This window comes from Oncorhynchus keta, chromosome 6, assembly GCF_023373465.1.
Source record: "Oncorhynchus keta strain PuntledgeMale-10-30-2019 chromosome 6, Oket_V2, whole genome shotgun sequence".
Classification (NCBI taxonomy): domain Eukaryota; kingdom Metazoa; phylum Chordata; class Actinopteri; order Salmoniformes; family Salmonidae; genus Oncorhynchus; species Oncorhynchus keta.
In genome coordinates, this window is record NC_068426.1 from 10,709,146 (window position 1) to 10,734,926 (window position 25,781).

General features: G+C 46.7%; 1 protein-coding gene across 1 annotated transcript; it reads right to left on the reverse strand.

Annotated features, from left to right (window-relative positions):
- Positions 1–1,193: 1,193 nt before the first annotated feature.
- On the reverse strand, positions 1,194–24,614 carry mapk9 (mitogen-activated protein kinase 9). Its single transcript, XM_052520612.1, has 12 exons — positions 24,384–24,614; positions 21,825–21,981; positions 21,479–21,608; positions 21,225–21,283; positions 16,778–16,916; positions 16,066–16,231; positions 15,777–15,848; positions 15,216–15,398; positions 14,745–14,869; positions 10,321–10,384; positions 2,832–2,903; positions 1,194–2,234 (listed from the first exon to the last, which is right to left on the reverse strand). Exons 2-12 carry the CDS (start codon positions 21,938–21,940, stop codon positions 2,095–2,097), a joined length of 1,266 nt encoding a protein of 421 aa, XP_052376572.1. The 5' UTR covers positions 21,941–21,981; positions 24,384–24,614; the 3' UTR covers positions 1,194–2,094.
- Between the last annotated feature and the right edge of the window lie 1,167 nt (positions 24,615–25,781).

The following is a 25,781-nucleotide window of genomic DNA, read 5'->3' on the forward strand; positions in this document are numbered from 1 at the left end:
ACTGCCACCATGAACACAGCTCAGTCCAGTTTGTCCCCAGCAGACTGCCAAAATGAACACAGCTCCAGTCCAGTTTGTCCCCAGCAGACTGCCACCATGAACACAGCTCCAGTCCAGTTTGTCCCCAGCAGACTGCCACCATGAACACAGCTCTAGTCCAGTTTGTCCCCAGCAGACTGCCACCATGAACACAGCTCCAGTCCAGTTTGTCCCCAGCAGACTGCCACCATGAACACAGCTCTAGTCCAGTTTGTCCCCAGCAGACTGCCACCATGAACACAGCTCCAGTCCAGTTTGTCCCCAGCAGACTGCCACCATGAACACAGCTCCAGTCCAGTTTGTCCCCAGCAGACTGCCACCATGAACACAGCTCCAGTCCAGTTTGTCCCCAGCAGACTGCCACCATGAACACAGCTCCAGTCCAGTTTGTCCCCAGCAGACTGCCACCATGAACACAGCTCTAGTCCAGTTTGTCCCCAGCAGACTGCCACCATGAACACAGCTCCAGTCCAGTTTGTCCCCAGCAGACTGCCACCATGAACACAGCTCTAGTCCAGTTTGTCCCCAGCAGACTGCCACAATGAACACAGCTCCAGTCCAGTCTGTCCCCAGCAGGACTGAGGCAAAGACATTAGCATGGATCTGTCGGTCTGGTATCACAAGGCTCTTTCTCAGGACATCACAGTCCAGAATTATCACGATTCCTAAGTCAATGTGGGTCTCGCCAGTGTTGATTTTCATGTCCCAGGGAGAATGTCCACTGTACTCTCAAACTTACATGACGCACCGTATCAAACAACCTGTCAGTTAATGGTCCAGCATTGAGACGGCTCTGGACACCAGTAATGGGGTGGAAAAGAACACAACGAAAGAAAGCTACCTATCAGTGATGAGACCTGTCTTTGATTAACCCTGGAACATTTCTCCTGTCACCACACTGAGGTTCTAGAGGTTCCACAAACAGACGTATCGCTATGAAGTCAATCAACACACAGTAAAGCATTAGAGGCTAGATTCAACATTGCCCATTGAAGGATTGAGAATGAGAGGGTATCTGGAGGACAGAGATTGCACAGAAAAGGAAAGAAAATGCAGACTCAAGACTGATGGGAAGATGACACACTTGCTTGTGTTTAGGGGGACTTTGGATAGTTATACAATTTTTAGAAAGAAATCTGAAAAAGAACTGAATGCATGATTGTATCCCTCTTTTAATCAATATTTTTCTTGGAATGACTTTAAGCTGAAATTGTCTAGAAAGTGCAAAGTATCCACCATTCACCTTTTTTCCCCATTCAGTTTCATTATAATACATCTTTCAAACATCAACAAATTTATGACATGTTTCCCATTGCATTTTAACAATAGTTTGTTCCAAAATAAATGGATGTATTTTGTACAGTTTGTATGCCTCGGCATATTTGGATCAGCTGTAAAACCCAGTCTCAGCATCACAACAATCAATACATTTAAACACACAGCATACAGTATAGATAGATACTTATGTACATAAACACACATAACATGCATAAAATGTATCACTCTTTACCCTCATTAGGAAAGACCCGGACCAGAGCCAAGTACTGTTTCTTCACACAGAGGAGGCTAATGTCCTCTGGATGGAAATACATGAAGATCTTGCATCACAGCTGTTTCTATGTGTAGTCAAGTATTCATTTGTAGTAACATGCAGCAGTGTCTTTTGTTCATCATTGGATATTTCTGATGACAAAACAGTCATAAGACATTATAGCCTAGCCCTAGTTTAATGCATATACAGTACTTTACACTGAAACTGTAGGTGGTCAAACTACACATTGAACAGTGTGTGCTCTTGGCTTGGACAACAAGTCTAGAGGTGCATGACTTATTTGAACCATGGTACAGTATGAATGGACTATTTACAACAGAGATAGGGAAAGAGTGACAGAGAGAGTTCAATTTAAACCGGAATCATTCTCAGTTTAAAAAAGAAAAGCGGTTGAATGATTGAATGACAGTATAAAGTAATGTGAAAAGTGCTACCTAAGAAGATGGATAGTTAGTGATGATTGAAGAAAAAAAACAGATGCCGGGGTGGAAAGAGGTTCACTGTCACTCCTCTAGCGCCCCTGTGAGGGTGTCAACACAGCTGCTGTCGGTGTCAGAGGCCAAGGTCTGCTCAGTGGACATTGAGGAGAAGTCACTCGTAGAGGATGACTGGGAAGCTGTAGCACTGTGGTTCACCACTTCATCTACAGCACAGAGAGAGAGAGACAGAGAGAGAGAGAGAGAGAGAGAGAGAGAGAGAGAGAGAGAGAGAGAGAGAGAGAGAGAGAGAGAGAGAGAGAGAGAGAGAGAGAGAGAGAGAGAGAGAGAGAGAGAGAGAGAGAGAGAGAGAGAGAGAGAGAGAGAGAGAGAGACAGTGAGAGAGAGAGAGAGAGAGAGAAAAAGACAGTGAGAGAGAAAGAAAGAGAGAGAGAGAGAGAGAGAAAGACAGTGAGAGAGAGAGAAAAAGACAGTGAGAGAGTGAGAGAAAGAGAGAAAGAGAGTGAGAGAAAGAGAGAGAGAGAGAGAGAGAGAGATAAGGGCCCATGAAGTGATACACAGTATGACATCATCAAGACATATGGCAGTGTGACTCACACCCTGACCTTCTCTTGAGAACAAAAACATTTGTCTTCATTTTTGGGCTTAGAGAAAGTGAGTAAGGATTATAAGGACCAAGAGGATCTCACCAACAGTGAACATTGGGGAAGGTATCCTGTAAATGTCATTTCTAAAGCCCCTCAGCAACAGGGAGATATACTTTAAAAACGTGTCAGAAGCACACAGTATCCATGGTCATTCACCTGCACAGTCCTCCTTCATTACTCCATTCTGGTTCCTCTCCTCCCAGTCCATCAACTCGTCATAGATCAGCTCTGGAAGAAATTAAATGAAAGGTGTCCTTGACTCACAGAGATGGAAGGAAGGCTATGGGCTGACTGAAGGCAAACTATGGGCTGACTGAAGGCAAACTATGGGCTGACTAAAGGAAGGCTATGGGCTGACTGAAGACAAACTATGGGCTGACTGAAGGCAAACAATGGGCTGACTGAAGGCAAACTATGGGCTGACTGAAGGCAAACTATGGGCTGACTGAAGGCAAACTATGGGCTGACTGAAGGCAAACTATGGGCTGACTGAAGGCAAACTATGGGCTGACTGAAGGAAGGCTATGGGCTGACTGAAGGAAGGCTATGGGCTGAAGGAAGGCTATGGGCTGAAGGAAGGCTATGGGCTGACTGAAGGCAGGCTATGGACTGACGGAAGGCTATGGGCTGAAGGAAGGCTATGGGCTGAAGGAAGACAGGCTATGGGCTGACTGAAGGCAGGCTATGGACTGACGGAAGGCTATGGGCTGAAGGAAGGCTATAGGCTGACGGAAGGCAGGCTATGGGCTGAAGGAAGACAGGCTTGGGCTGAAGGAAGGCAGGCTATGGGCTGACGGAAGGCAGGTTATGGGCTGACGGAAGGCAGGTTATGGGCTGACGGAAGGCAGGTTATGGGCTGACGGAAGGCAGGTTATGGGCTGACGGAAGGCAGGTTATGGGCTGACGGAAGGCAGGTTATGAGCTGACGGAAGGCAGGTTATGAGCTGACGGAAGGCAGGTTATGGGCTGACGGAAGGCAGGTTATGGGCTGACGGAAGGCAGGTTATGGGCTGACGGAAGGCAGGTTATGGGCTGACGGAAGGCAGGTTATGGGCTGACGGAAGGCAGGTTATGGGCTGACGGAAGGCAGGCTATGAGCTGACGGAAGGCAGGTTATGGGGCAGACTATGGGCTGACGGAAGGCAGGTTATGGGCTGACGGAAGGCAGGTTATGGGCTGACGGAAGGCAGGTTATGGGCTGACGGAAGGCAGGTTATGGGCTGACGGAAGGCAGGTTATGGGCTGACGGAAGGCAGGTTATGGGCTGACGGAGGGCAGGTTATGGGCTGACGGAAGGCAGGTTATGGGCTGACGGAAGGCAGGTTATGGGCTGACGGAAGGCAGGTTATGGGCTGACGGAAGGCAGGTTATGGGCTGACGGAAGGCAGGTTATGGGCTGACGGAGGGCAGGCTATGGGCTGAAGGAAGGCAGGCTATGGACTGACGGAAGGCTATGGGCTGACGGAAGGCTATAGGCTATGGATGGCAGGCTATGGGCTGATGGAAGGCAGACTATGGGCTGACGGAAGGCTATGGGCTGACGGAAGGCTATGGGCTATGGATGGCAGGCTATGGGCTGATGGAAGGCAGACTATGGGCTGACGGAAGGCAGGTTATGGGCTGACGGAAGGCAGGTTATGAGCTGACGGAAGGCAGGTTATGGGCTGATGGAAGGCAGGCTATGGACTGACGGAAGGCTATGGGCTGACGGAAGGCAGGCTATGGACTGACGGAAGGCTATGGGCTGACGGAAGGCAGGCTATGGACTGACGGAAGGCTATGGGCTGACGGAAGGCAGGCTATGGACTGACGGAAGGCTATGGGCTGACGGAAGGCAGGCTGTGGACTGATGGAAGGCTATGGGCTGACGGAAGGCAGGCTATGGACTGATGGAAGGCTTTGGGCTGACAGAAGGCTACGGGCTGACTGCAGGCAGGCTTGGGCTGAAGGAAGGCAGGCTATGGGCTGACGGAAGGCAGGTTATGGGCTGATGGAAAGCAGGCCATGGGCTGATGGAAAGGCAGGCCATGGGCTGATGGAAGGCAGGCTATGGGCTGATGGAAGGCAGGCTATGGGCTGATGAAAGGCAGGCTATGGGCTGACGGACGGAAGGCAGGCTATGGGCTGATGGAAGGCAGGCTATGGGCTGATGGGAGGCTATGGGCTGATGGAAGGCTATGGGCTGACAGAAGGCAGGCTATGGGCTGATGGAAGGCAGTGGGCTGATGGAAGGCAGGCTATGGGCTGATGGAAGGCTATGGGCTGATGGAAGGCTATGGGCTGACGGAAGGCAGGCTATGGACTGAAGGAAGGCTATGGGCTGACGGAAGGCAGGCTATGGACTGATGGAAGGCTATGGGCTGACGGAAGGCATGGGCTGACTGAAGGAAGGCTATAGGCTGAAGGAAGGCAGGCTATGGGCTGAAGGAAATGGGCTGAAGGCAGGCTATGGGCTGAAGGAAGACAGGCTATGGGCTGACTGAAGGCAGGCTATGGACTGACGGAAGGCTATGGATTGATGAAAGGCAGGCTATGGGCTGAGGAAGGCAGGTTATGGGCTGAAGGTAGGCAGGTTATGGGCTGACGGAAGGCAGGCTATGGGCTGATGGAAGACAGGCTATGGACTGACGGAAGGCAGTTTATGGGCTGACGGAAGGAAGGTTATGGGCTGATGGAAAGCAGGCTATGGGCTGATGGAAGGCAGGCTATGGGCTGATGGAAGGCAGGCTATGGGCTGACGGAAGGCAGGCTATGGGCTGATGGAAGGCAAGCTATGGGCTGATGGAAGGCTATGGACTGACGGAAGGCAGGCTTGGGCTGAAGGAAGGCAGGCTATGGACTGACGGAAGGCAGGCTATGGGCTGAAGGAAGACAGGCTATGGGCTGACTGAAGGCAGGCTATGGACTGACGGAAGGCTATGGATTGATGAAAGGCAGGCTATGGGCTGACGGAAGGCAGGTTATGGGCTGACGGAAGGCAGGTTATGGGCTGACGGTAGGCAGGTTATGGGCTGACGGAAGGCAGGCTATGGGCTGATGGAAGACAGGCTATGGACTGACGGAAGGCAGTTTATGGGCTGACGGAAGGAAGGTTATGGGCTGATGGAAAGCAGGCCATGGGCTGATGGAAGGCAGGCCATGGGCTGATGGAAGGCAGGCTATGGGCTGACGGACGGAAGGCAGGCTATGGGCTGATGGAAGACAGGCTATGGACTGACGGAAGGCAGTTTATGGGCTGACGGAAGGAAGGTTATGGGCTGATGGAAAGCAGGCTATGGGCTGATGGAAGGCAGGCTATGGGCTGATGGAAGGCAGGCTATGGGCTGATGGAAGGCAAGCTATGGGCTGATGGAAGGCTATGGGCTGAAGGAAGGCAGGCTTGGGCTGAAGGAAGGCAGGCTATGGGCTGACGGAAGGAATGGGCGGAAGGCTATGGGCTGAAGAAGACAGGCTATGGGCTGACTGAAGGCAGGCTATGGACTGACGGAAGGCTATGGATTGATGAAAGGCAGGCTATGGGCTGACGGAAGGCAGGCTAGGCTGAAGGAAGACAGGCTATGGGCTGACTGAAGGCAGGCTATGAGCTGACGGAAGGCTATGGATTGATGAAAGGCAGGCTATGGCTGACGGAAGGCAGGTTATGGGCTGATGGAAGGCAGGCTATGGACTGAAAGGCAGGTTATGGGCTGACGGAAGGCAGGTTATGGGCTGATGGAAGGCAGGCTAAGGCAGGCTATGGGCTGACGGAAGGCAGGCTACTGACGGAAGGCTGGGCTGACGGAAGGCAGGCTATGGGAAGGAAGGCTATGGGCTGACGGAAGGCAGGCTATGGACTGATGGAAGGCTATGGGCTGACGGAAGGCAATGGACTGATGGAAGGCTATGGGCTGATGGAAGGCAGGCTATGGACTGATGGAAGGCAGCTATGGGCTGATGGGCAGGCTATGGGCTGAAGGAAGGCGGTTTATGGGCTGACGGAAGGCAGGTTATGGGCTGATGGAAAGCAGGCCATGGGCTGATGGAAAGCAGGCCATGGGCTGATGGAAGGCAGGCTATGGGCTGATGGAAGGCAGGCTATGGGCTGAGGAAGGCTATGGGCTGACGGACGGAAGGCAGGCTATGGGCTGATGGAAGGCAGGCTATGGGCTGACGGAAGGCAGGCTATGGGCTGATGGGAGGCAAGCTATGGGCTGATGGAAGGCAGGCTATGGACTGACGGAAGGCTATGGGCTGACGGAGGGCAGGCTATGGGCTGAAGGAAGGCAGGCTATGGGCTGACGGAAGGCAGGCTTGGGCTGAAGGAAGGCAGGCTATGGGCTGACGGAAGGCAGGTTATGGACTGATGGAGCAGGTTATGGGCTGATGGAAAGCAGGCTATGGGCTGATGGAAGGCAGGCTATGGGCTGATGGAAGGCAGGCTATGGGCTGATGGAAGGCAGGCTATGGGCTGACGGAAGGCAGGCTATGGGCTGATGGAAGGCAGGCTATGGGCTGACGGAAGGCAGGCTATGGGCTGAAGGCAGGCTATGGGCTGATGGAAGGCAGGCTATGGGCTGATGGAAGGCAAGCTATGGGCTGATGGAAGGCTATGGGCTGAAGGAAGGCAGGCTATGGACTGACGGAAGGCTATGGATTGATGAAAGGCAGGCTATGGGCTGATGGAAGGCAGGCTATGGGCTGATGGAAGGCAGGCTATGGGCTGATGGAAGGCAGGTTATGGGCTGACAGAAGGCAGGCTATGGACTGACTGGAAGGCAGGCTATGGGCTGAAGGAAGGCAGTTTATGGGCTGACGGAAGGCAGGCTATTATGGGCTGACGGAAGGCAGGTTATGGGCTGATGGAAAGCAGGCCATGGGCTGATGGAAAGCAGGCCATGGGCTGATGGAAGGCAGGCTATGGGCTGATGGAAGGCAGGCTATGGGCTGATGAAAGGCAGGCTATGGGCTGATGGAAGGCTATGGACTGACGGAAGGCTATGGACTGACGGAAGGCAGGCTATGGACTGACGGAAGGCTACGGGCTGACTGAAGGCAAGCTATGGGCTGATGGAAGGCAGGCTATGAACTGACGGAAGGCTACGGGCTGACTGAAGGCAAGCTATGGGCTGATGGAAGGCAGGCTATGGGCTGATGGAAAGCAGGCTATGGGCTGACGGAGGGCAGGATATGGGCTGACGGAAGACAGGCTATGGGCTGAAGAGAGGAAGGCTATAGGCTGAATGAAGGGAGACTATGGGCTGATGGAAGGCAGACTATGGGCTGACGGAAGGCAGGTTATGGGCTGATGGAAGGCAGGCTATGGGCTGACGGAAGGCAGGCTATGGGCTGAAGGAAGGCTATGGGCTGACGGAAGGCAGGCTATGGACTGATGGAAGGCTATGGACTGACGGAAGGCAGGATATGGACTGACGGAAGGCTATGGGCTGACTGAAGGCAAGCTATGGGCTGATGGAAGGCAGGCTATGAACTGACGGAAGGCTACGGGCTGACTGAAGGCAGGCTACGGGCTGACTGAAGGCAAGTTATGGGCTGATGGAAGGCAGGCTATGAACTGACGGAAGGCTACGGGCTGACTGAAGACAAGCTATGGGCTGACGGAAGGCAGGCTATGGGCTGACGGAAGGCTATGGGCTGACGGAAGGCAGGCTATGGGCTGACGGAAGGCTATGGGCTGACAGAAGGCTATGGGCTGACAGAAGGCAGGCTATGGCTGACTGAAGGCAGGCTATGGGCTGAAGGAAGGCAGTTTATGGGCTGACGGAAGGCAGGCTATTATGGGCTGACGGAAGGCAGGTTATGGGCTGATGGAAAGCAGGCCATGGGCTGATGGAAGGCAGGTTATGGGCTGACAGAAGGCAGGCTATGGACTGACTGAAGGCAGGCTATGGGCTGAAGGAAGGCAGTTTATGGGCTGACGGAAGGCAGGCTATTATGGGCTGACGGAAGGCAGGTTATGGGCTGATGGAAAGCAGGCCATGGGCTGATGGAAAGCAGGCCATGGGCTGATGGAAGGCAGGCTATGGGCTGATGGAAGGCAGGCTATGGGCTGATGAAAGGCAGGCTATGGGCTGATGGAAGGCTATGGACTGACGGAAGGCTATGGACTGACGGAAGGCAGGCTATGGACTGACGGAAGGCTACGGGCTGACTGAAGGCAAGCTATGGGCTGATGGAAGGCAGGCTATGAACTGACGGAAGGCTACGGGCTGACTGAAGGCAAGCTATGGGCTGATGGAAGGCAGGCTATGGGCTGATGGAAAGCAGGCTATGGGCTGACGGAGGGCAGGATATGGGCTGACGGAAGACAGGCTATGGGCTGAAGAGAGGAAGGCTATAGGCTGAATGAAGGGAGACTATGGGCTGATGGAAGGCAGACTATGGGCTGACGGAAGGCAGGTTATGGGCTGATGGAAGGCAGGCTATGGGCTGACGGAAGGCAGGCTATGGGCTGAAGGAAGGCTATGGGCTGACGGAAGGCAGGCTATGGACTGATGGAAGGCTATGGACTGACGGAAGGCAGGATATGGACTGACGGAAGGCTATGGGCTGACTGAAGGCAAGCTATGGGCTGATGGAAGGCAGGCTATGAACTGACGGAAGGCTACGGGCTGACTGAAGGCAAGTTATGGGCTGATGGAAGGCAGGCTATGAACTGACGGAAGGCTACGGGCTGACTGAAGACAAGCTATGGGCTGACGGAAGGCAGGCTATGGGCTGACGGAAGGCAGGCTATGGGCTGACGGAAGGCTATGGGCTGACAGAAGGCTATGGGCTGACAGAAGGCAGGCTATGGCTGACTGAAGGCAGGCTATGGGCTGAAGGAAGGCAGTTTATGGGCTGACGGAAGGCAGGCTATTATGGGCTGACGGAAGGGAGGTTATGGGCTGATGGAAAGCAGGCCATGGGCTGATGGAAAGCAGGCCATGGGCTGATGGAAGGCAGGCTATGGGCTGATGAAAGGCAGGCTATGGGCTGACGGACGGAAGGCAGGCTATGGGCTGATGGAAGGCAGGCTATGGGCTGACGGAAGGCAGGCTATGGGCTGATGGAAGGCTATGGACTGACGGAAGGCTATGGACTGACGGAAGGCAGGCTATGGACTGACGGAAGGCTACGGGCTGACTGAAGGCAAGCTATGGGCTGATGGAAGGCAGGCTATGAACTGACGGAAGGCTACGGGCTGACTGAAGGCAAGCTATGGGCTGATGGAAGGCAGGCTATGGGCTGACGGAGGGCAGGATATGGGCTGATGGAAGGCAGGCTATGGGCTGACAGAAGGCAGGCTATGGGCTGACGGAAGGCAGGCTATGGGCTGACGGAAGGCAGGCTATGGGCTGACGGAAGGCAGGCTATGGGCTGACGGAAGGCAGGCTATGGGCTGACGGAAGGCAGGCTATGGGCTGACGGAAGGCAGGCTATGGGCTGATGGAAGGCAGGCTATGGGCTGATGGAAGGCAGGCTATGGGCTGATGGAAGGCAGGCTATGAGCTGATGGAAGGCAGGCTATGAGCTGATGGAAGGCAGGCTATGGGCTGCCAAAACATAAACACATAAACCATCCTTGTACAGAGAGGTAGCAGAAGCTCTATAATGGCTGTGGAGGAAGGGACAATACGGTAAAATACAAACAAAACAGTTGTCATACCTTTCCACTGTTCAATGCTGTGTTCTCGCTCCTCCAGCTGTTTATCAGATATCTGTGGTGGTGGCTACAGACGTAATCACAGCATACACAGACAGTTATAGACAGTTGGACCGTGTGAGCCCAAATGAGTGTTACAAGGAGTTGACACAAACAGAGGAATAGAAAATCAAACTGTACTTGTCACATGCTTCATAAACAACAGGCGTAGACTAACAGTGACATGCTTCATAAACAACAGGCGTAGACTAACAGTGACATGCTTCATAAACAACAGGCGTAGACTAACAGTGACATGCTTCATAAACAACAGGCGTAGACTAACAGTGACATGCTTCATAAACAACAGGCGTAGACTAACAGTGACATGCTTCCCAACAAAGCAGAGAACTTTTTCAATTGTAAAATAATAGAAAAATATCAAATAATAACACAAGGAATAAATACACAATGAGTAATGATAACTTATACACGGGGTACCAGTACAGAGTCCATGTGCAGGGGTACAAGGTAATTGAGGTACATATGTACATTATAGGCAGGGATAAAGAGACTAGGCAACAGGATAGATAATAAAGAGTAACAGCAGCGTATGTGATGAGTCTAAAGTGTTGGTGCAAAGTGGGTCAATACAGATAGTTAAATAGTTAACCAATAGCTACCCGGACTAACTATTTATCAGTCTTATGGCTTGGGGGTAAAAGCTGTTTTGGGTCCTGTTGATTCCCGACTTGGTCAATCGGTACCGCTTGCTGTGTGGTAGCAGAGGGAACAGTCTATGACTTGGGTGGCTGGAGTCTTTTACCATTTTTATGGCCTTCCTCTGACACCGACTGGTATGGAAGTCTTAGATGGCAGGTAATTCTATGCACTACCCTCTGTTGCGCCTTGTGGTCGGATGTCAAGCAGTTGCCATACCAAGCTATGATGCAGTCAGTCAAAATTCTCTCAATGGTACAGCTGTATAACATTTTGAGGATCGGAGGGCCCATGCCGAATCTTTTCAGCCTCCTGAAAGGGAAGAGGCATTGTCGTGCCCATGACTGTGTTGGTGTGAGTGGACCATGATACTATCCTTAGTTATGTGGACACCGAGAAACTTGAAGCTCTCGACCTGCTCCACTGCTCGTCCATCCATTCCCTGTAGTCCACAATCAGCTCTTTTGTCTTGCTGACATTGAGGGAGGAGTTGTTGTCCTGACACCACACTGCCTCACATCGGCTACGGAGAGCGTGATCACAAAGTCAGCTGGTGCTCTCATGCATGGTTTAGTGTTGCTAGCCTCGTAGCAAGCATATAAGGTATTTGTCTCGTCACTGGACAGCTCGCGACTGGGTTTCCCTTTGTAATCTGTGATAATTTGCCCTATCCGATGGGCATCAGAGCCAGCGTAGTAGGATTTGATCTTGGTCCTGTATTGACGCTTTGCTTGTTTGATGGTTTGTTGGAGGGCATAGCGGGATTTCTTACAAGTGTCCAGATTAGTGTCCTGCTCCTTGAAAGTGGCAGCTCTAGCCTTTAGCTCAGTCAGGATGTCGCCTGTAATCCATGGCTTCTGGTTGGGACATGTACGTACGGACACAATGTCGTCGATGCCATTATATGAATCCCGGAACATACCCCAGTCTGTTGTAGCGAAACACTCCTGTAGTTTAGCTTCCGCTTCATTTATGGAGGTCATCTAGAGGTTTTTTTCCTCTAGTTGCACAGCTGACATGCTGGTAGAATGGATTTCAGTTTTCCTGCATTAAAGAGGACACTTAGGAGTGCTGCCTCTGGGTGAGCATTTTATTGTTTGCTTATGGCTCTATACAGCTTGTTGAGTGCGGTCTTACTGCCAGCATCGGTTTGTGGTCGTAAATAGACAGCCAGGAAAAAATAGTCAGAAGTTTACATACACTTAGGTTGGAGTCATTAAAACTTGTTTTTCAACCACTCCACAAATTTCTTGTTAACAAACTATAGTTTTGGCAAGTCGGTTAGGGCATCTAGTTTGTGCATGACACAAGTAATTTTTCTAACAATTGTTTACAGAAAGATTATTTCACTTATAATTCACTGCATCACAATACCAGTGGGTAAGAAGTTCTCATACACTATGTTGACTGTGCCTTTGAACAGCTTGGAAAATTCCAGAAAATGATGTCATGGCTTTAGAAGCTGCTGATAGGCTAATTTACATAATTTGAGTCAATTGGAGGTGTACCTGTGGATGTATTTCAAGGCCTACCTTCAAACTCAGTGACTCTTTGCTTGACATCATGGGAAAATCTAAAGAAATCAGCCAAGACCTCAGAAAAAAAATTGTAGACCTCCACAAGTCTGGTTCATCCTTGGCAATTTCCAAATGCCTGAAGGTACCACGTTCATCTGTACAAACAATAGTACGCAAGTATAAACACCATGGGACCACGCAGCCGTCATACCACTCAGGAAGGAGGTGTGTTCTGTCTCCTAGAAATTAATGTACTTTGGTGCAAAAAGTGCAAATCAATCCCAGAATAACAACAAAGGACCTTGTGAAGATGCTGGAGGAAACAGGGACAAAAGTATCTATATCCACAGTAAAACGAGTCCTATATCGACATAACCTGATAAACTGCTCAGCAAGGAAGAAGACATTGCTCCAAAACCCACCATAAAAAAGACAGACTACTGTTTGCAACTGCACATGGGGATAAAGATCGTACTTTCTGGAGAAATGTCCTCTGGTCTGATGAAACAAAAATAGAACTGATTGGCCATAATAACCATTGTTATGTTTGGAGGAAAAAGGGGGAGACTTGCAAGCCGAAGAACACCATCCCAACCGTGAAGCACTGGGGTGGCAGCATCATGTTGTCGGGTTGCTTTGCTGCAGGAGGGACTGGTGCACTTCACAAAATAGATGGCGTCATGAGGAAGGGAAATTATGTGGATATATTGAGGCAAAATCTCAAGACATCAGTCCGGAAGTTAAAGCTTGGTCACAAATGGGTCTTCCAAATGGACAAAGACCCCAAGCATACTTCCAAAGTTGTGGCAAAATGGCTTAAGGACAACAAAGTCAAGGTATTGGAGGGGCCATCACAAAGCCCTGACCTCCATCCCATAGAAAATTTGTGGGCAGAACTGAAAAAGCGTGTGCAAGCACGGAGGCCTTACTACAAACCTGACTCAGTTACACCAGCTCTGTCAGGAGGAATGGGCCAAAATTCACCCAACTTATTGTGGGAAGCTTGTGGAACGCTACCCGAAACGTAGCGTTCCAAAGTTAAACAATTTTTAAAGGCAATGCTACCAAATACTGTATGTAAACTTTTTACACACTGGGAATGTGATGAAAGAAATCAAATCTGACATAAATCATTCTATCTACTATTATTCGGACATTTCACATTCTTAAAATACAGTGGTTTTCCTAACTGACCTAAGAAAGGGAATTTTACTAGGATTAAATGTCAGGAATTGTGAAAATCTGAGTTGAAATGTACTTGGCTAAGGTGTATGTAAACTTCCCACTTCAACTGTAGATGAAAACTCTCTTGGGAAATAGTGTGTTCTACAGCTTATCATTAGGTATTCTAACTCAGGCAAGCAGAATCTTGAGACTTCCTCAATATTAGATATGGCACACCAGCTGTTGTTAACAAAGAGACACACACCACCTCCCCTGAGCTTTCTGTCCTGCAGATGTATAGAAAAACAGCTAGATTTATAATTAATATGTCCTTGTTCAGCCACTACTCGGGGAAACATAGGGTATTACAGTTCTTCAGATGACGTTGCTAGGGTATTACAGTTCTTCAGATCACATTGCTAGGATAGTCTCTCACTCTCTCAATATTTAAACTTTTCATTGATGAACACCTTCCACCTTCCTAGCTGTAGCTCAGTTGGTAAAGCAAGGCTCTTGCCAAGCAGGAATACTGGGTTTGATTCCCGGAACATTTACATCATTACATTTAAGTCATTTAGCAGACGCTCTTATGGAACCACCCATAACAAATGTATGACTGCCTGATCATTTGTTAAATGGCTTATGTTATTATTATATTACAGCCAGACTCACTGCATCAGCCTCTCCTGGGTCGTACCACATGTGGATGTAGGGGTGATCTTATTATTATATTACAGCCAGACTCACTGCATCAGCCTCTCCTGGGTCGTACCACATGTGGATGTAGAGGTGATCTTATTATTATATTACAGCCAGACTCACTGCATCAGCCTCTCCTGGGTCGTACCACATGTGGATGTAGAGGTGATCTTATTATTATATTACAGCCAGACTCACTGCATCAGCCTCTCCTGGGTCGTACCACATGTGGATGTAGAGGTGATCTTATTATTATATTACAGCCAGACTCACTGCATCAGCCTCTCCTGGGTCGTACCACATGTGGATGTAGAGGTGATCTTATTATTATATTACAGCCAGACTCACTGCATCAGCCTCTCCTGGGTCGTACCACATGTGGATGTAGGGGTGATCCAGGGCATCCTCCACTGAAATACGGCTCTCTGGGTCAATCACCAGCATCTTGGAAAGCAGGTCCCGTGCTTGACTGGCTGCAGCGATAACAAGGCAGAAAATATGCCAATGTCTGTCAACATATTTCAGTCAGAAGCATATCAGATAGAAAGGTGCTAAACAATAAAAAGAGAGAGAGATAGTGTGAGAGAGAGTGTGAGAGAGAGTGTGAGAGAGCGAGAGGGAGAGTGTGAGAGAGAGCGAGAGAGTGTGAGAGAGAGTGTGAGAGAGCGAGAGGGAGAGTGTGAGAGAGAGCGAGAGAGTGTGAGAGAAAGTGTGAGAGAGCGAGAGAGAGCGAGCGAGAGGGAGAGTGTGAGAGAGAGCGAGAGAGCGAACGCGAGAGAGAGAATGTGTGTAGACATCTGTAGGTGGTATAAGTCTTACTCTTGAGTTGATCCTGCTCTGTCTCTGCTGGGAAGGCCCAGTCAGGGAAGAGTTGAGAGAAGCTGACCCCTGGGTACTGGGGCTTGTTCATCACATAGTTCCTCACAGTCTCCATCAAACGGTTCATAAACTCCATGGGGGGCGTGCCCAGAACCTCAATCACCTTGTTCCACTGGTCAATGTCTGATACGGAGCTGGTTCAGGACTAATGCAAAACACCTAGTTATACCTCAGGGGGAGGTTCAGGAACATAGGAAATGGGATATTGATTATTGCACCATACACAGAAGTAGCAAGAGGCTTTAGCAATTAGGATCCAGACTTTTCGAGTTAGTACGGACCATCAATTCATCAATGTGAATGAAATGCCTGTATGCTAAGGAAGTAGCTGATGTTGTTGTTTCAATGCCTGACCTTGCCATGCGGAAGTCAACCTGGCAAACACATTATACAAAGTCTCTAAAAGTGAACCAAATAGAGTTTAAACCCACAGACACAATGGTAATATTATAGATGTAAAGACAGCATATAGGGAGTTATAGATCAACTGGGTAAGGATACGATCCGTGCCCTGGAATATAACACTGCCCTTCACCATCTCTCCCATGATGCATCCTACTGACCAGATGTCCACTTGGAGGAAAACAAACATAGAGGTTACACACACATCACACACATTCACCTCACACAGCACCATAACCAGTCATATGTGGACCCTTGCTGCTGGTAAAAGGAGAACAGCCATAGATGGTCAAGTGCAAGATAGACATTTATAATCAAGTAACTAATAGTGTTTTATTCTGTTGGTGGGAAGTAAGAATAGAAGGTAATATCCTTGAGCATTTCTTACCATTCTCTTTATACTTCATGCCCAGGATGACCTCTGGTGCTCTGTAGTATCGGGTAACAACGTAAGGGGTCATCATGAAGTTAGTACAGGCTGTTCTGGCCAGCCCAAAGTCCAGGATCTTCAGAGTACAGTCAGACTTCACCACTATGTTACTGGGCTTCAGGTCCTAGAGGAGATACAAACACAGTTAATAAATTGATGGTTATGATGGTGGTGCTGATGATGGTTATGATGGTGGTGATGATGGTGTAGGTGATGATGGTGATTATGATGGTAGTGATGACGATGGTGGTGATGATGATGGTGCTGATGTTATGATGATGGTGAAGGTTATGGTGGTGATGATGATGGTGGTGGTGGTGATGTTTATGATGGTGGTGATGAAGATGATGATGATGGTTATGATGGTGATGTTATGATGGTTCGTGGTGGTGATGACAGTGGTGTTGATTGTGATGTTATGATGGTGGTGACGGTTGTGTTGATGGTGATGATGATGGTGGTGATGATAGTGGTGATGATAGTGGTGGTGGTGGTGATGGTAGTGATGATGGTCATGATGGTGGTGAATGATGGTTATGATGATGATGGTGATAATGATGGTGGTGATAGGGATGATGATTAGGCAAGTACAGTAGATGTCGACATGGCTTATGTTATTATCTGCATACAACACATATTCACAACAATTTATGACCAGCCAATGACTGACCCTGTGGATGATGCCAGCGGAGTGCAGGTGTCTGATGCCACAGAGGATCTGGTAGAGCAGGTAGGACATCCTCTCATGGTCCAGATCCATGTGGATGACCTGGCACAGACTGGCATCCATCAGCTCCATCACCAGGTAGCTGGCAAACAGACAGAGGGGACCACCCATAGAGTTAGATAGACCACCCCATTAGGGCTGTGCCTAATGGTCGACCAATCATTTTTCCCGACCAATCATTTAAACTAAATTGTAAAACGTGCATTTGTCCATATATAGAAACACCATATGTGTTTTAATAAAATAAACTTCTCTATATGCAGGGTTGCAAAGGGTCGGTAACTTTCCGGAAATTTTCCAAGGGAAGTTAAACCTTGGAATATGGGGAATTTTGCTTATATTTATTAAAAAAGTTTGCTTATAACAGTGAACCTTTTTTTGTGGGATACACAAAGCAATTTTTAGATCTTGTGGCATATTTTGGTTAAACTATCCCTGATTCAATGGAATTGCAACCTTCTGCATGCACAGTGCATTCTTCCATCACATGTGCAGCTGATTCTCAAGATCTTGCACACTAATGAGATGCTTTTGAGGGTTAAAAAATTGGTGGCCATCCGGGCAAATTTGAGGCTTTTTGAGCCTGACAATGAGCCATCCTCAACAAGGTTGGAAAGTGACAGTGAAGATGAGGCAGTCTGATGTTCAAGTGGTGTGGACATTGAGGAGGTCCAGGGAGAAGACATGGGAGCCTGAGAGGAAGACAACCAAAGCTTGACTTTCTAGACTATCATTTTAAAGATGTATGTTGATAATGTTTTTGGGAGATGCGATGGATCATTGGTGATCATTCAATATTCCCTTTCTTTTGTTGTTCAATGAAATCATCCCATGTGAAGGGTCAACTCATTTAATTATTAAAGTTAAATTCGTAAATAAATCGTTTTTAATATTTCTATTGGAAGCATTTGCAATTATGTCTACTTATGATAAGGTAAAAGGTTTATGTTTCCGTCTCCATATGATATGATAAATATATCCAATGCAACAAACATCTAAATTTAAATGGCATCAATATTAATTTGCATATATTTCGGTTAATTCCCACTGAAAGTTTCCACCACTGAATATTCCCCAAAATGTGCAACCCTATGTATATCTACTGAACTTGCTTCAAGCACGCTGCTTGATTAAATAATTAAGATACACAAATGACTCAAGAGGGAGCCAGAGATCAAGATAGTTGAAAAAACCTGTTCCCGGCCCTCCTCCTGCAGCTGCTGGCCTTCGCAGATTCTGCAGTTATGCTCCTGAAGTTGCCAGTAACAGGCTACAGCAGCGGTCTGCAACCTTTTCCATTTGGAGAGCCAATTTATCTTACCATTTCTACCGATCTGCGTGCCAGTTATGATTTGCATATGCACATTTTTGTGGAACAGTTTCATTTAATTTGTAATAGTATTTGTATCTCAAAATCATTGTCTGTGGTTAATCTACAACCTATTTCAATCTAAATTAAAATTATACAAATCTAAAAGTAATTTCTATTGCCATAGCCAACCAAGTAAAAAAAATAGCCTACATAAAACCAACAAATAAAACATTGAAGCCTGCAGGTAGAAAATATCCTGATAAAAATAAAAATCACATTGGCTACGCATGGCCTGTTTGCAACGAACTTACAACAATGTATCAACTATCAACTTGGTCAGCCCGAAACTCACGCTAGCAAGCTTGCAGCATTGTATAAAATATTCTGGGCCCTCAGTGTTTCCCCCACCAGTGAGTTCGGGCCAGACACAGCTGTAGGCTGTTTGTGCAAGGAATAAGAAGTACACAAGTTTTTTATGACGTTTCCACTGGATAAGAGCATTACATTTTTCCCTTTCATGCCGAGTGGTTATCCAATTGGAGAGAACTGGAATTATACTAATCAGACCAATCAGGCCAGGTAGTCTAGGCCTACTTCCATATGCATAATCAGGTGCGTGTCTTACTCAACATTGACAGGAGCGTTTCAAACAAAAGACAATGGATACATTTACAGAACTCCTAAATGGGATGTAAATAACAAAAATGTGTTTCTCACAAGCGCATCATAGGTTGCGAGCTTTGCAACGAGAACGGTAAATGACTGTAATAATAAACTCAGCAAAAAAATAATTGTCGTCTCACTGTCAACTGCATTTCTTTTCAGCAAACTTAACGTGTAAATATTTTGTATGATGAACATTACAAGATTCAGCAACTGAGACATAAACTGAACAAGTTCCACAGACATGTGACTAACAGAAATGGAATAATGTGTCCCTGAATAAAGGGGGGGTCAAAATCAGAAGTAACAGTCGGTATCTGGTGTGGCCACCAGCTGCATTAAGTACTGCAGTGCATCTCCTCCTCATGAATTGCACCAGAGTTGCCAGTTATTGCTGTAAGTTGTTACCCCACCCTTCCACCAAGGCACCTGCAAGTCCCTGGACATTTCTGGGGGGGAATGTACTTAGCCCTCACCCTCCAATCCAACAGGTCCCAGACGTGCTCAATGGGATTGAGATCCGGGCTCTTCGCTGGCCATGGCAGAACACGGACATTCCTGTCTTGCAGGAAATCATGCACAGAACGATGACTGGTGGCATTGTCATGATGGAGGGTCATGTCAGGATTAGCCTCCAGGAAGGGTACCACATGAGGGAGGAGGATGTCTTCCCTGTAATGCACAGCATTGAGATTGTCTGCAATGACAACAAGCTTAGTCTGATGATGCTGTGACACACCGCCCCAGACCATGACGGACCGTCCACCTCCAAATCGATCCCGCTCCAGAGTACAGGACTCGGTGTAACGCTCATTCCTTCGACGATAAACGCGAATCCGACTCATTAGTGAAGAGCACTTTTTGCCAGACTTGTCTGGTCCAGCGACGGTGGGTTTGTGCCCATAGGTGAAGTTATTGCCGGTTACAACAGGCCTACAAGCCCTCAGTCCAGCCTCTCTCAGCCTATTGCGGACAGTCTGACACTGATGGAGGGATGTTGGCAGTTGTTGTTGCCATCCTGTACCTGTCCCGCAGGTGTGATGTTCAGATGTACCGATCCTGTGCAGGTGTTGTTACACGTGGTCTGCCACTGCGAGGACGATCAGCTGTCCATCCTGTCTCCCTGTAGCGGTGTAGCGCTGTCTTAGGCGTCTCACAGTACGGACATTGCAATTTATTGCCCTGGCCACATCTGCAGTCCTCATAACTACTAGCAGCATGCCTAAGGCACATTCAAGCGATGAGCAGGGACTCTGGGCAACTTTCTTTTGGTGTTTTTCAGAGTCAGTAGAAAGGCCTCTTTAGTGTCCTAAGTTTTCATAACTGGGACCTTAATTGCCTACCGTCTATAAGCTGTTAGTGTCTTAATGACCGTTCCACAGGTGCATGTTCATAAATGATTTATGGTTCATTGAACAAGCATGGGAAACAGTGTTTAAACCCTTTACAATGAAGATCTGTGAAGTTATTTGTATTTTTACGATTTATCTTTGAAAGACAGGGTCCTGAAAAAGGGACGTTTCTTTTTCTGCTGAATTTAACATGTTGAATGCATTAGCCTAACAGAAATTACCATAACCAAATAAACATTGCAGATTACAAATTATGGGAATTAACAGTAAATTTAGGCCACTACTGGTGATATATGTAATGGGGAATTGATAGACACAGCAAATAATGCTCATAATGAAGTTATGAAACAACAAATACACACAAAATGGCTGGAGAGAGATGTGCCTTGTGCATCTGAGCCACACTCCCCTTATTCTTGGACCGTTGCATGATTAGAACACTGAGACAGGAGCAAATCAGACAGGTGTCTCGTGTGCTCAACGAAAAAAGATCTTGGTCGACAAACAGCCTATCGACCCAAAAAATCGACCAGTCGACTAAATGAGGTCAGCCCTACTCCCCATCAATGTCCATGCTAAACCTGCCTATATCCATATAGAGTCCTCTATCTAACTTCATGGGACAACCACTCATAAGATCCCAGTACTTACATCTGGTCCAGCCAACCACGACTCCTCTATTATGTAGCCCCGCCCACTGAAATCTAGAGTTTTATAACATATACATAAATCAAGTCGTAATATGATCTCTTTTATTCCTGAAAACTATTTAAGCTTTCATTTTAAGGTATCCCTCTATATATTACTCTGAGGTTATTTCTCAGTTATTTCCTCTTGTCTCCTGCAATACGGTCATGAAGATCTTTTTTATGTATAATAATGTGTTAAAATGTGTATGCGCTTTGAAGGTCACTACTAAGCTTGTGATTACATAGCATCCTCTCTCTCTCAAGCAAACAGACCCCTCATAGGAAAGAGGCAGTGCAGCCCAGCAGCAGTGATGAGGAGAATAATGCTTACCATAGAAGGATAAGCAAAAAATATGAGCCTGCAGCCAACTTACAGATCCTGGAACTCCTCCAGTGAATTCTGTGGTGTGAAGACATTCAGGAGCCTAATAATCTAGAGGAGAAGAGACAATATATCAGGAGACAGAAATATGACACTCATTTGGTGATATAAGACTAAATCAATAATTTCATACACACACATACAGTATAGTTAGCCGATGATGTCACACACAAAGGAATTTGCCATAACGATGATGTCTAAAAGACCCACATACGTGGACAGCTGAGCATGTCCACAGTGACGTACATTTTTGTGATTGACGCACTTGAGCAGCACCAGCTCCCTATAGGCCCGCTTGGCGTGGGTCTGGTTCTGGAAGGGCCGGCTCAGTTTCTTCACCGCCACAGGGACCCCAAGGACACTGTCCAGGGCCGAGCTACATAGACAGACACACAGAGGAGTGGGAGGAAAGGAGACGCCATCTGCTTTATCACTGTTTTCCGTGAAAATAGGACACCACACCTTGATTACTGTGGAACCAAAGTATTCCACCGTCTATTGAAGGAATGACTCATCATGTTCACAGTCAATGCAACAACAGGATGATTGTGAGGAGTTTAAATAACAGTGTGGCAGTGCCATGCCCACTCACCAGACAATGCCCTGGGCACCAGACCCGATAGCGCGGAGCTGCTGATAGCGGGTCAGCACAGTGAAGGTGGAGTCACCCACCTGCACGCTGTGGAAGAGCCCCTCCCCTTCACTCATGGCTCCTCCCCCCGTGCTGCCACTAACGAATAGGATACAACCTGAGGAGAGAGAGAACAGAGGAATTTGAATATTATGATAATATCATATCAGATTATGTTCTTAGGGCATGTTATAGCACTACTGCTATTACAACTAGTTCTAGAGTAGAGAGGGAAATAACTATACATTAGGAAAGATTCACAAATAACAGACCAATTCATGTGGAACCATTATTTCATTATAGTTGCATGATAGCATGTAATAAACAAAATTAATGATGTAGTTATGGGACAAAGTGGACGTTGTTAGCTGGCAAACACACACACACACACACACACACACACACACACACACACACACACACACACACACACACACACACACACACACACACACACACACACACACACACACACACACACACACACACACACACACACACAGCAAACACCAACGCTGTTCCAATGCCCACACAATCTCTCTAGGCCATAACAGTAATCTGCGTGATGCTGGATGACATAGAGGAACCTTGGGCGATATGCCTCTGTCCTGCTTTCTCCCTTTATTCCATGGTTCCCAGAGCCGGCCAGCCATAACATGGACAGAGTGGAGGGCATGCTGAATCTGACTCAGAGTGAGCAGTACCCTCTTAGTGGGCTGCAGCAGAACTCTACCCAGGGCAGCAGATGTAGTGCTTGAGTGGCATACAACAACACCACATCCACATACCAATCCTGAATTCAAAGTTATAAAGCTGTGCTGTTCTGGGGGAATAAAAGAAAGAAGAAAAACAGCATGATTCATCTCCCCTTGGAACGTTCACAATGAAATGCCTGGAGGACAAGTCTGTGTTTCACCTGATCCTTGTCAGGGAGAGCTCAGATCGGCAGCAACTAACAGCATGCAGACCTGTTAAGAGACACGTACAATCAGGAAAAAATATTGCAGTCAACCCTATGTTAGACACTCAAACGCATGCACACTCTCTCTCACACACACACACGTTGGTAAGGGCAGACAGATACACTGGTATGTCGAGAGTCTTGTGGCTAGTTAGTAGATAGATGGTGACCTAGAAAAGCCTCATGGTCCCTCAGCAATGGCGCAATGGGCAGCTGCCAACTGTAAACCACTGGTTCATCCCACGGGTTAGCTATGACCCCACAGTTGCCAACATGTAATTTAAATAATATGATCTAGTGGTCAGAACTGATTATAGGGCATCTGTGTTGTGCAAGATGACATGGGTGAGTTAAACAACTGTGGGCCTAGCTGGGACATAGTCGGGCTTTTCAGTAGGCCAAATAACCAAATATTATTTGAGGCTGACTGTCAAAATGTTTTCATTTCTTGCATTTACATGATACATATTTTTTTATTTTGCTAATTAGCTACAAAACATTTGAGCACATATGACTTTACACCGGACCAATAATAACCTATGTAATAACTATGTCATAATAATAACCTATGTAATAACTATGTCATAATAATAACCTATGCAATAACTATGTCATAATAATAACCTATGCAATAACTATGTCATAATAATAACCTATGTAATAACTATGTCATAATAATAACCTATGTAATAACTATGTCATAATAATAACCTATGTAATAACTATGTCATAATAATAACCTATGTAATAACTATGTCATAATAATAACCTATGTAATAACTATGTCATAATAATAACCTATGCAATAACTATGTCATAATAATAACCTATGTAATAACTATGTCATAATAATAACCTATGTAATAACTATGTCATAATAATAACCTATGTAATAACTATGTAATAATAATAACCTATGTAATAACTATGTAATAATAATAACCTATGCAATAACTATGTCATAATAATAACCTATGTAATAACTATGTCATAATAATAACCTATGTAATAACTATGTAATAATAATAACCTATGCAATAACTCCGTAGCTACGATTTAGCCAACTGTGGCCTATAACTATGGTCCTACCTGAAATTGTAGGCTGTATGCTTTTTTTTAAAACAAAGTATTCTACTCCCTACTAATAATTACCATGGAACAAAATATGTGTAAGTGTTGCAAACATTCTATACCTCAGGCACACAGTCAATGTACATTGAATTTGGCGTTCCGTCCTCAATAGGCTACCTGGATGCATCGTACAGACTGCTTCGAGTCTAATGAATGACTCAGTCAGTATGCGTGCTATACCGACTTCATGACACGTTCAACCCAGGTTGCCAGCTACAAAGGCCAGATGTACAGTATTATAGAGTTAGAGTTAGACTAACATGTTTTGTATCTTATTCACATATTCAATGCTATCAATTATTATCATTTTGTATTTCATTCCTGTAATTTATTTAATCGATAGGAAAGCTTTAGTGACAGTAAATGTACCAGTCACAGCAGACAGTGCACCGAAGAACAATCTGGATGAAAACGATAGCCTGATTTACCTTCTGCCTTTTCTTTTGCCGGATCACTCCCATGCGTACACCCGCTAACCAAATGAAATGTCGCAGCACCAGATGTGTCTAGAAGAAGAATCGTTCCACTTGGTATGTTCAGTGAAATTGGAGACTTTGTGTTTATGTTTCCTTGTAGTTTGGCTGAAAATGTTGCGGTCCTGTCCGTAGCATGACTGGTGGGGCGGAGGCAGGCGAAGGGGTGCTGCTGGGACAATTCCTCACAGTACCACGAGCGGCCACGAGCGAGCGTGCATGACGTAATCGCGTAGCAGTAATAGTTGGCACACGTTAATTGATACAATGTAGCTACAGTAGTTTGTTATATTGTAACTACACATCCCGACAGACAGTTCACAAACTCACACAAACAACAGTGCCAAAATATATGATGCTGTCTGCGATTGCGAACCAATGATTTATATATACTTGACATGCCTAGTTAAATAAAGGTTAAATAAAAATGTATCAATATTCTCCGCGCGTCCATTTTGGCACTCACTCACCGTTGTAAAAAATATTTTGGAAGCTCTAGAAATGCATATATTAATGTCTACATTCATTTTTGCCACCTTTGTTCTATTACAGACACTAATGCATACTTTTAAATTATATTATGTGAGCTAAACATACAAAATAAAAATATGAACGTTTTCCTTAATATATAATTTCTGAAGATTACTAATGTTACTGTCCTCACTACAACAACAAAAATACTTCAATACATGTCATTTTGTCCTTAAAACAATTAATTGAAATACCGTAGAATTCCATTCATTCCTATGGTGGACTGCTCCTACTGGGGGGTGTCATTATGGCCAACAGGTGGCTTCAAATCCTCTCAGTGGCCAATATATAGCATTTGCAATCCAGGGTTAACATCCATCATTCCTGTAAACACTTCAAGTTGCACACTAAAGATTTTAAAACAAAACCTAAGTTTGCAGCCCAAATAAATACTTCACAGAGTTCAAGTAACAGACACATCTCAACAACTGTTCAGAGGAGACTGCGTAAATCAGGCCTTCATGGTCGAATTGCTACTAAAGGACATTACTAAGAGACTTGATGGTCGAATTGCTACTAAAGGACATTACTAAGAGACTTGATGGTCGAATTGCTACTAAAGGACATTACTAAGAGACTTGCTTGGGCCAATAAACACAAGCAATGGACATTAGACCGGTGAAAATCTGTCCTTTGGTCTGTTGAGTCCAAATGTGAGATTTTTGGTTACAACCACCATGTCTTTGTAAGACGCAGAGTAGGTGAACTGATGATCTCTGCTTGTGTGGTTCCCACCGTGAAGCAAGGAGAAGGAGGTGTGATGGTGGTTTGCTGGTGACACTGTCAGTGATTTATTTAGAATTCAAGGCACACTTAACCATC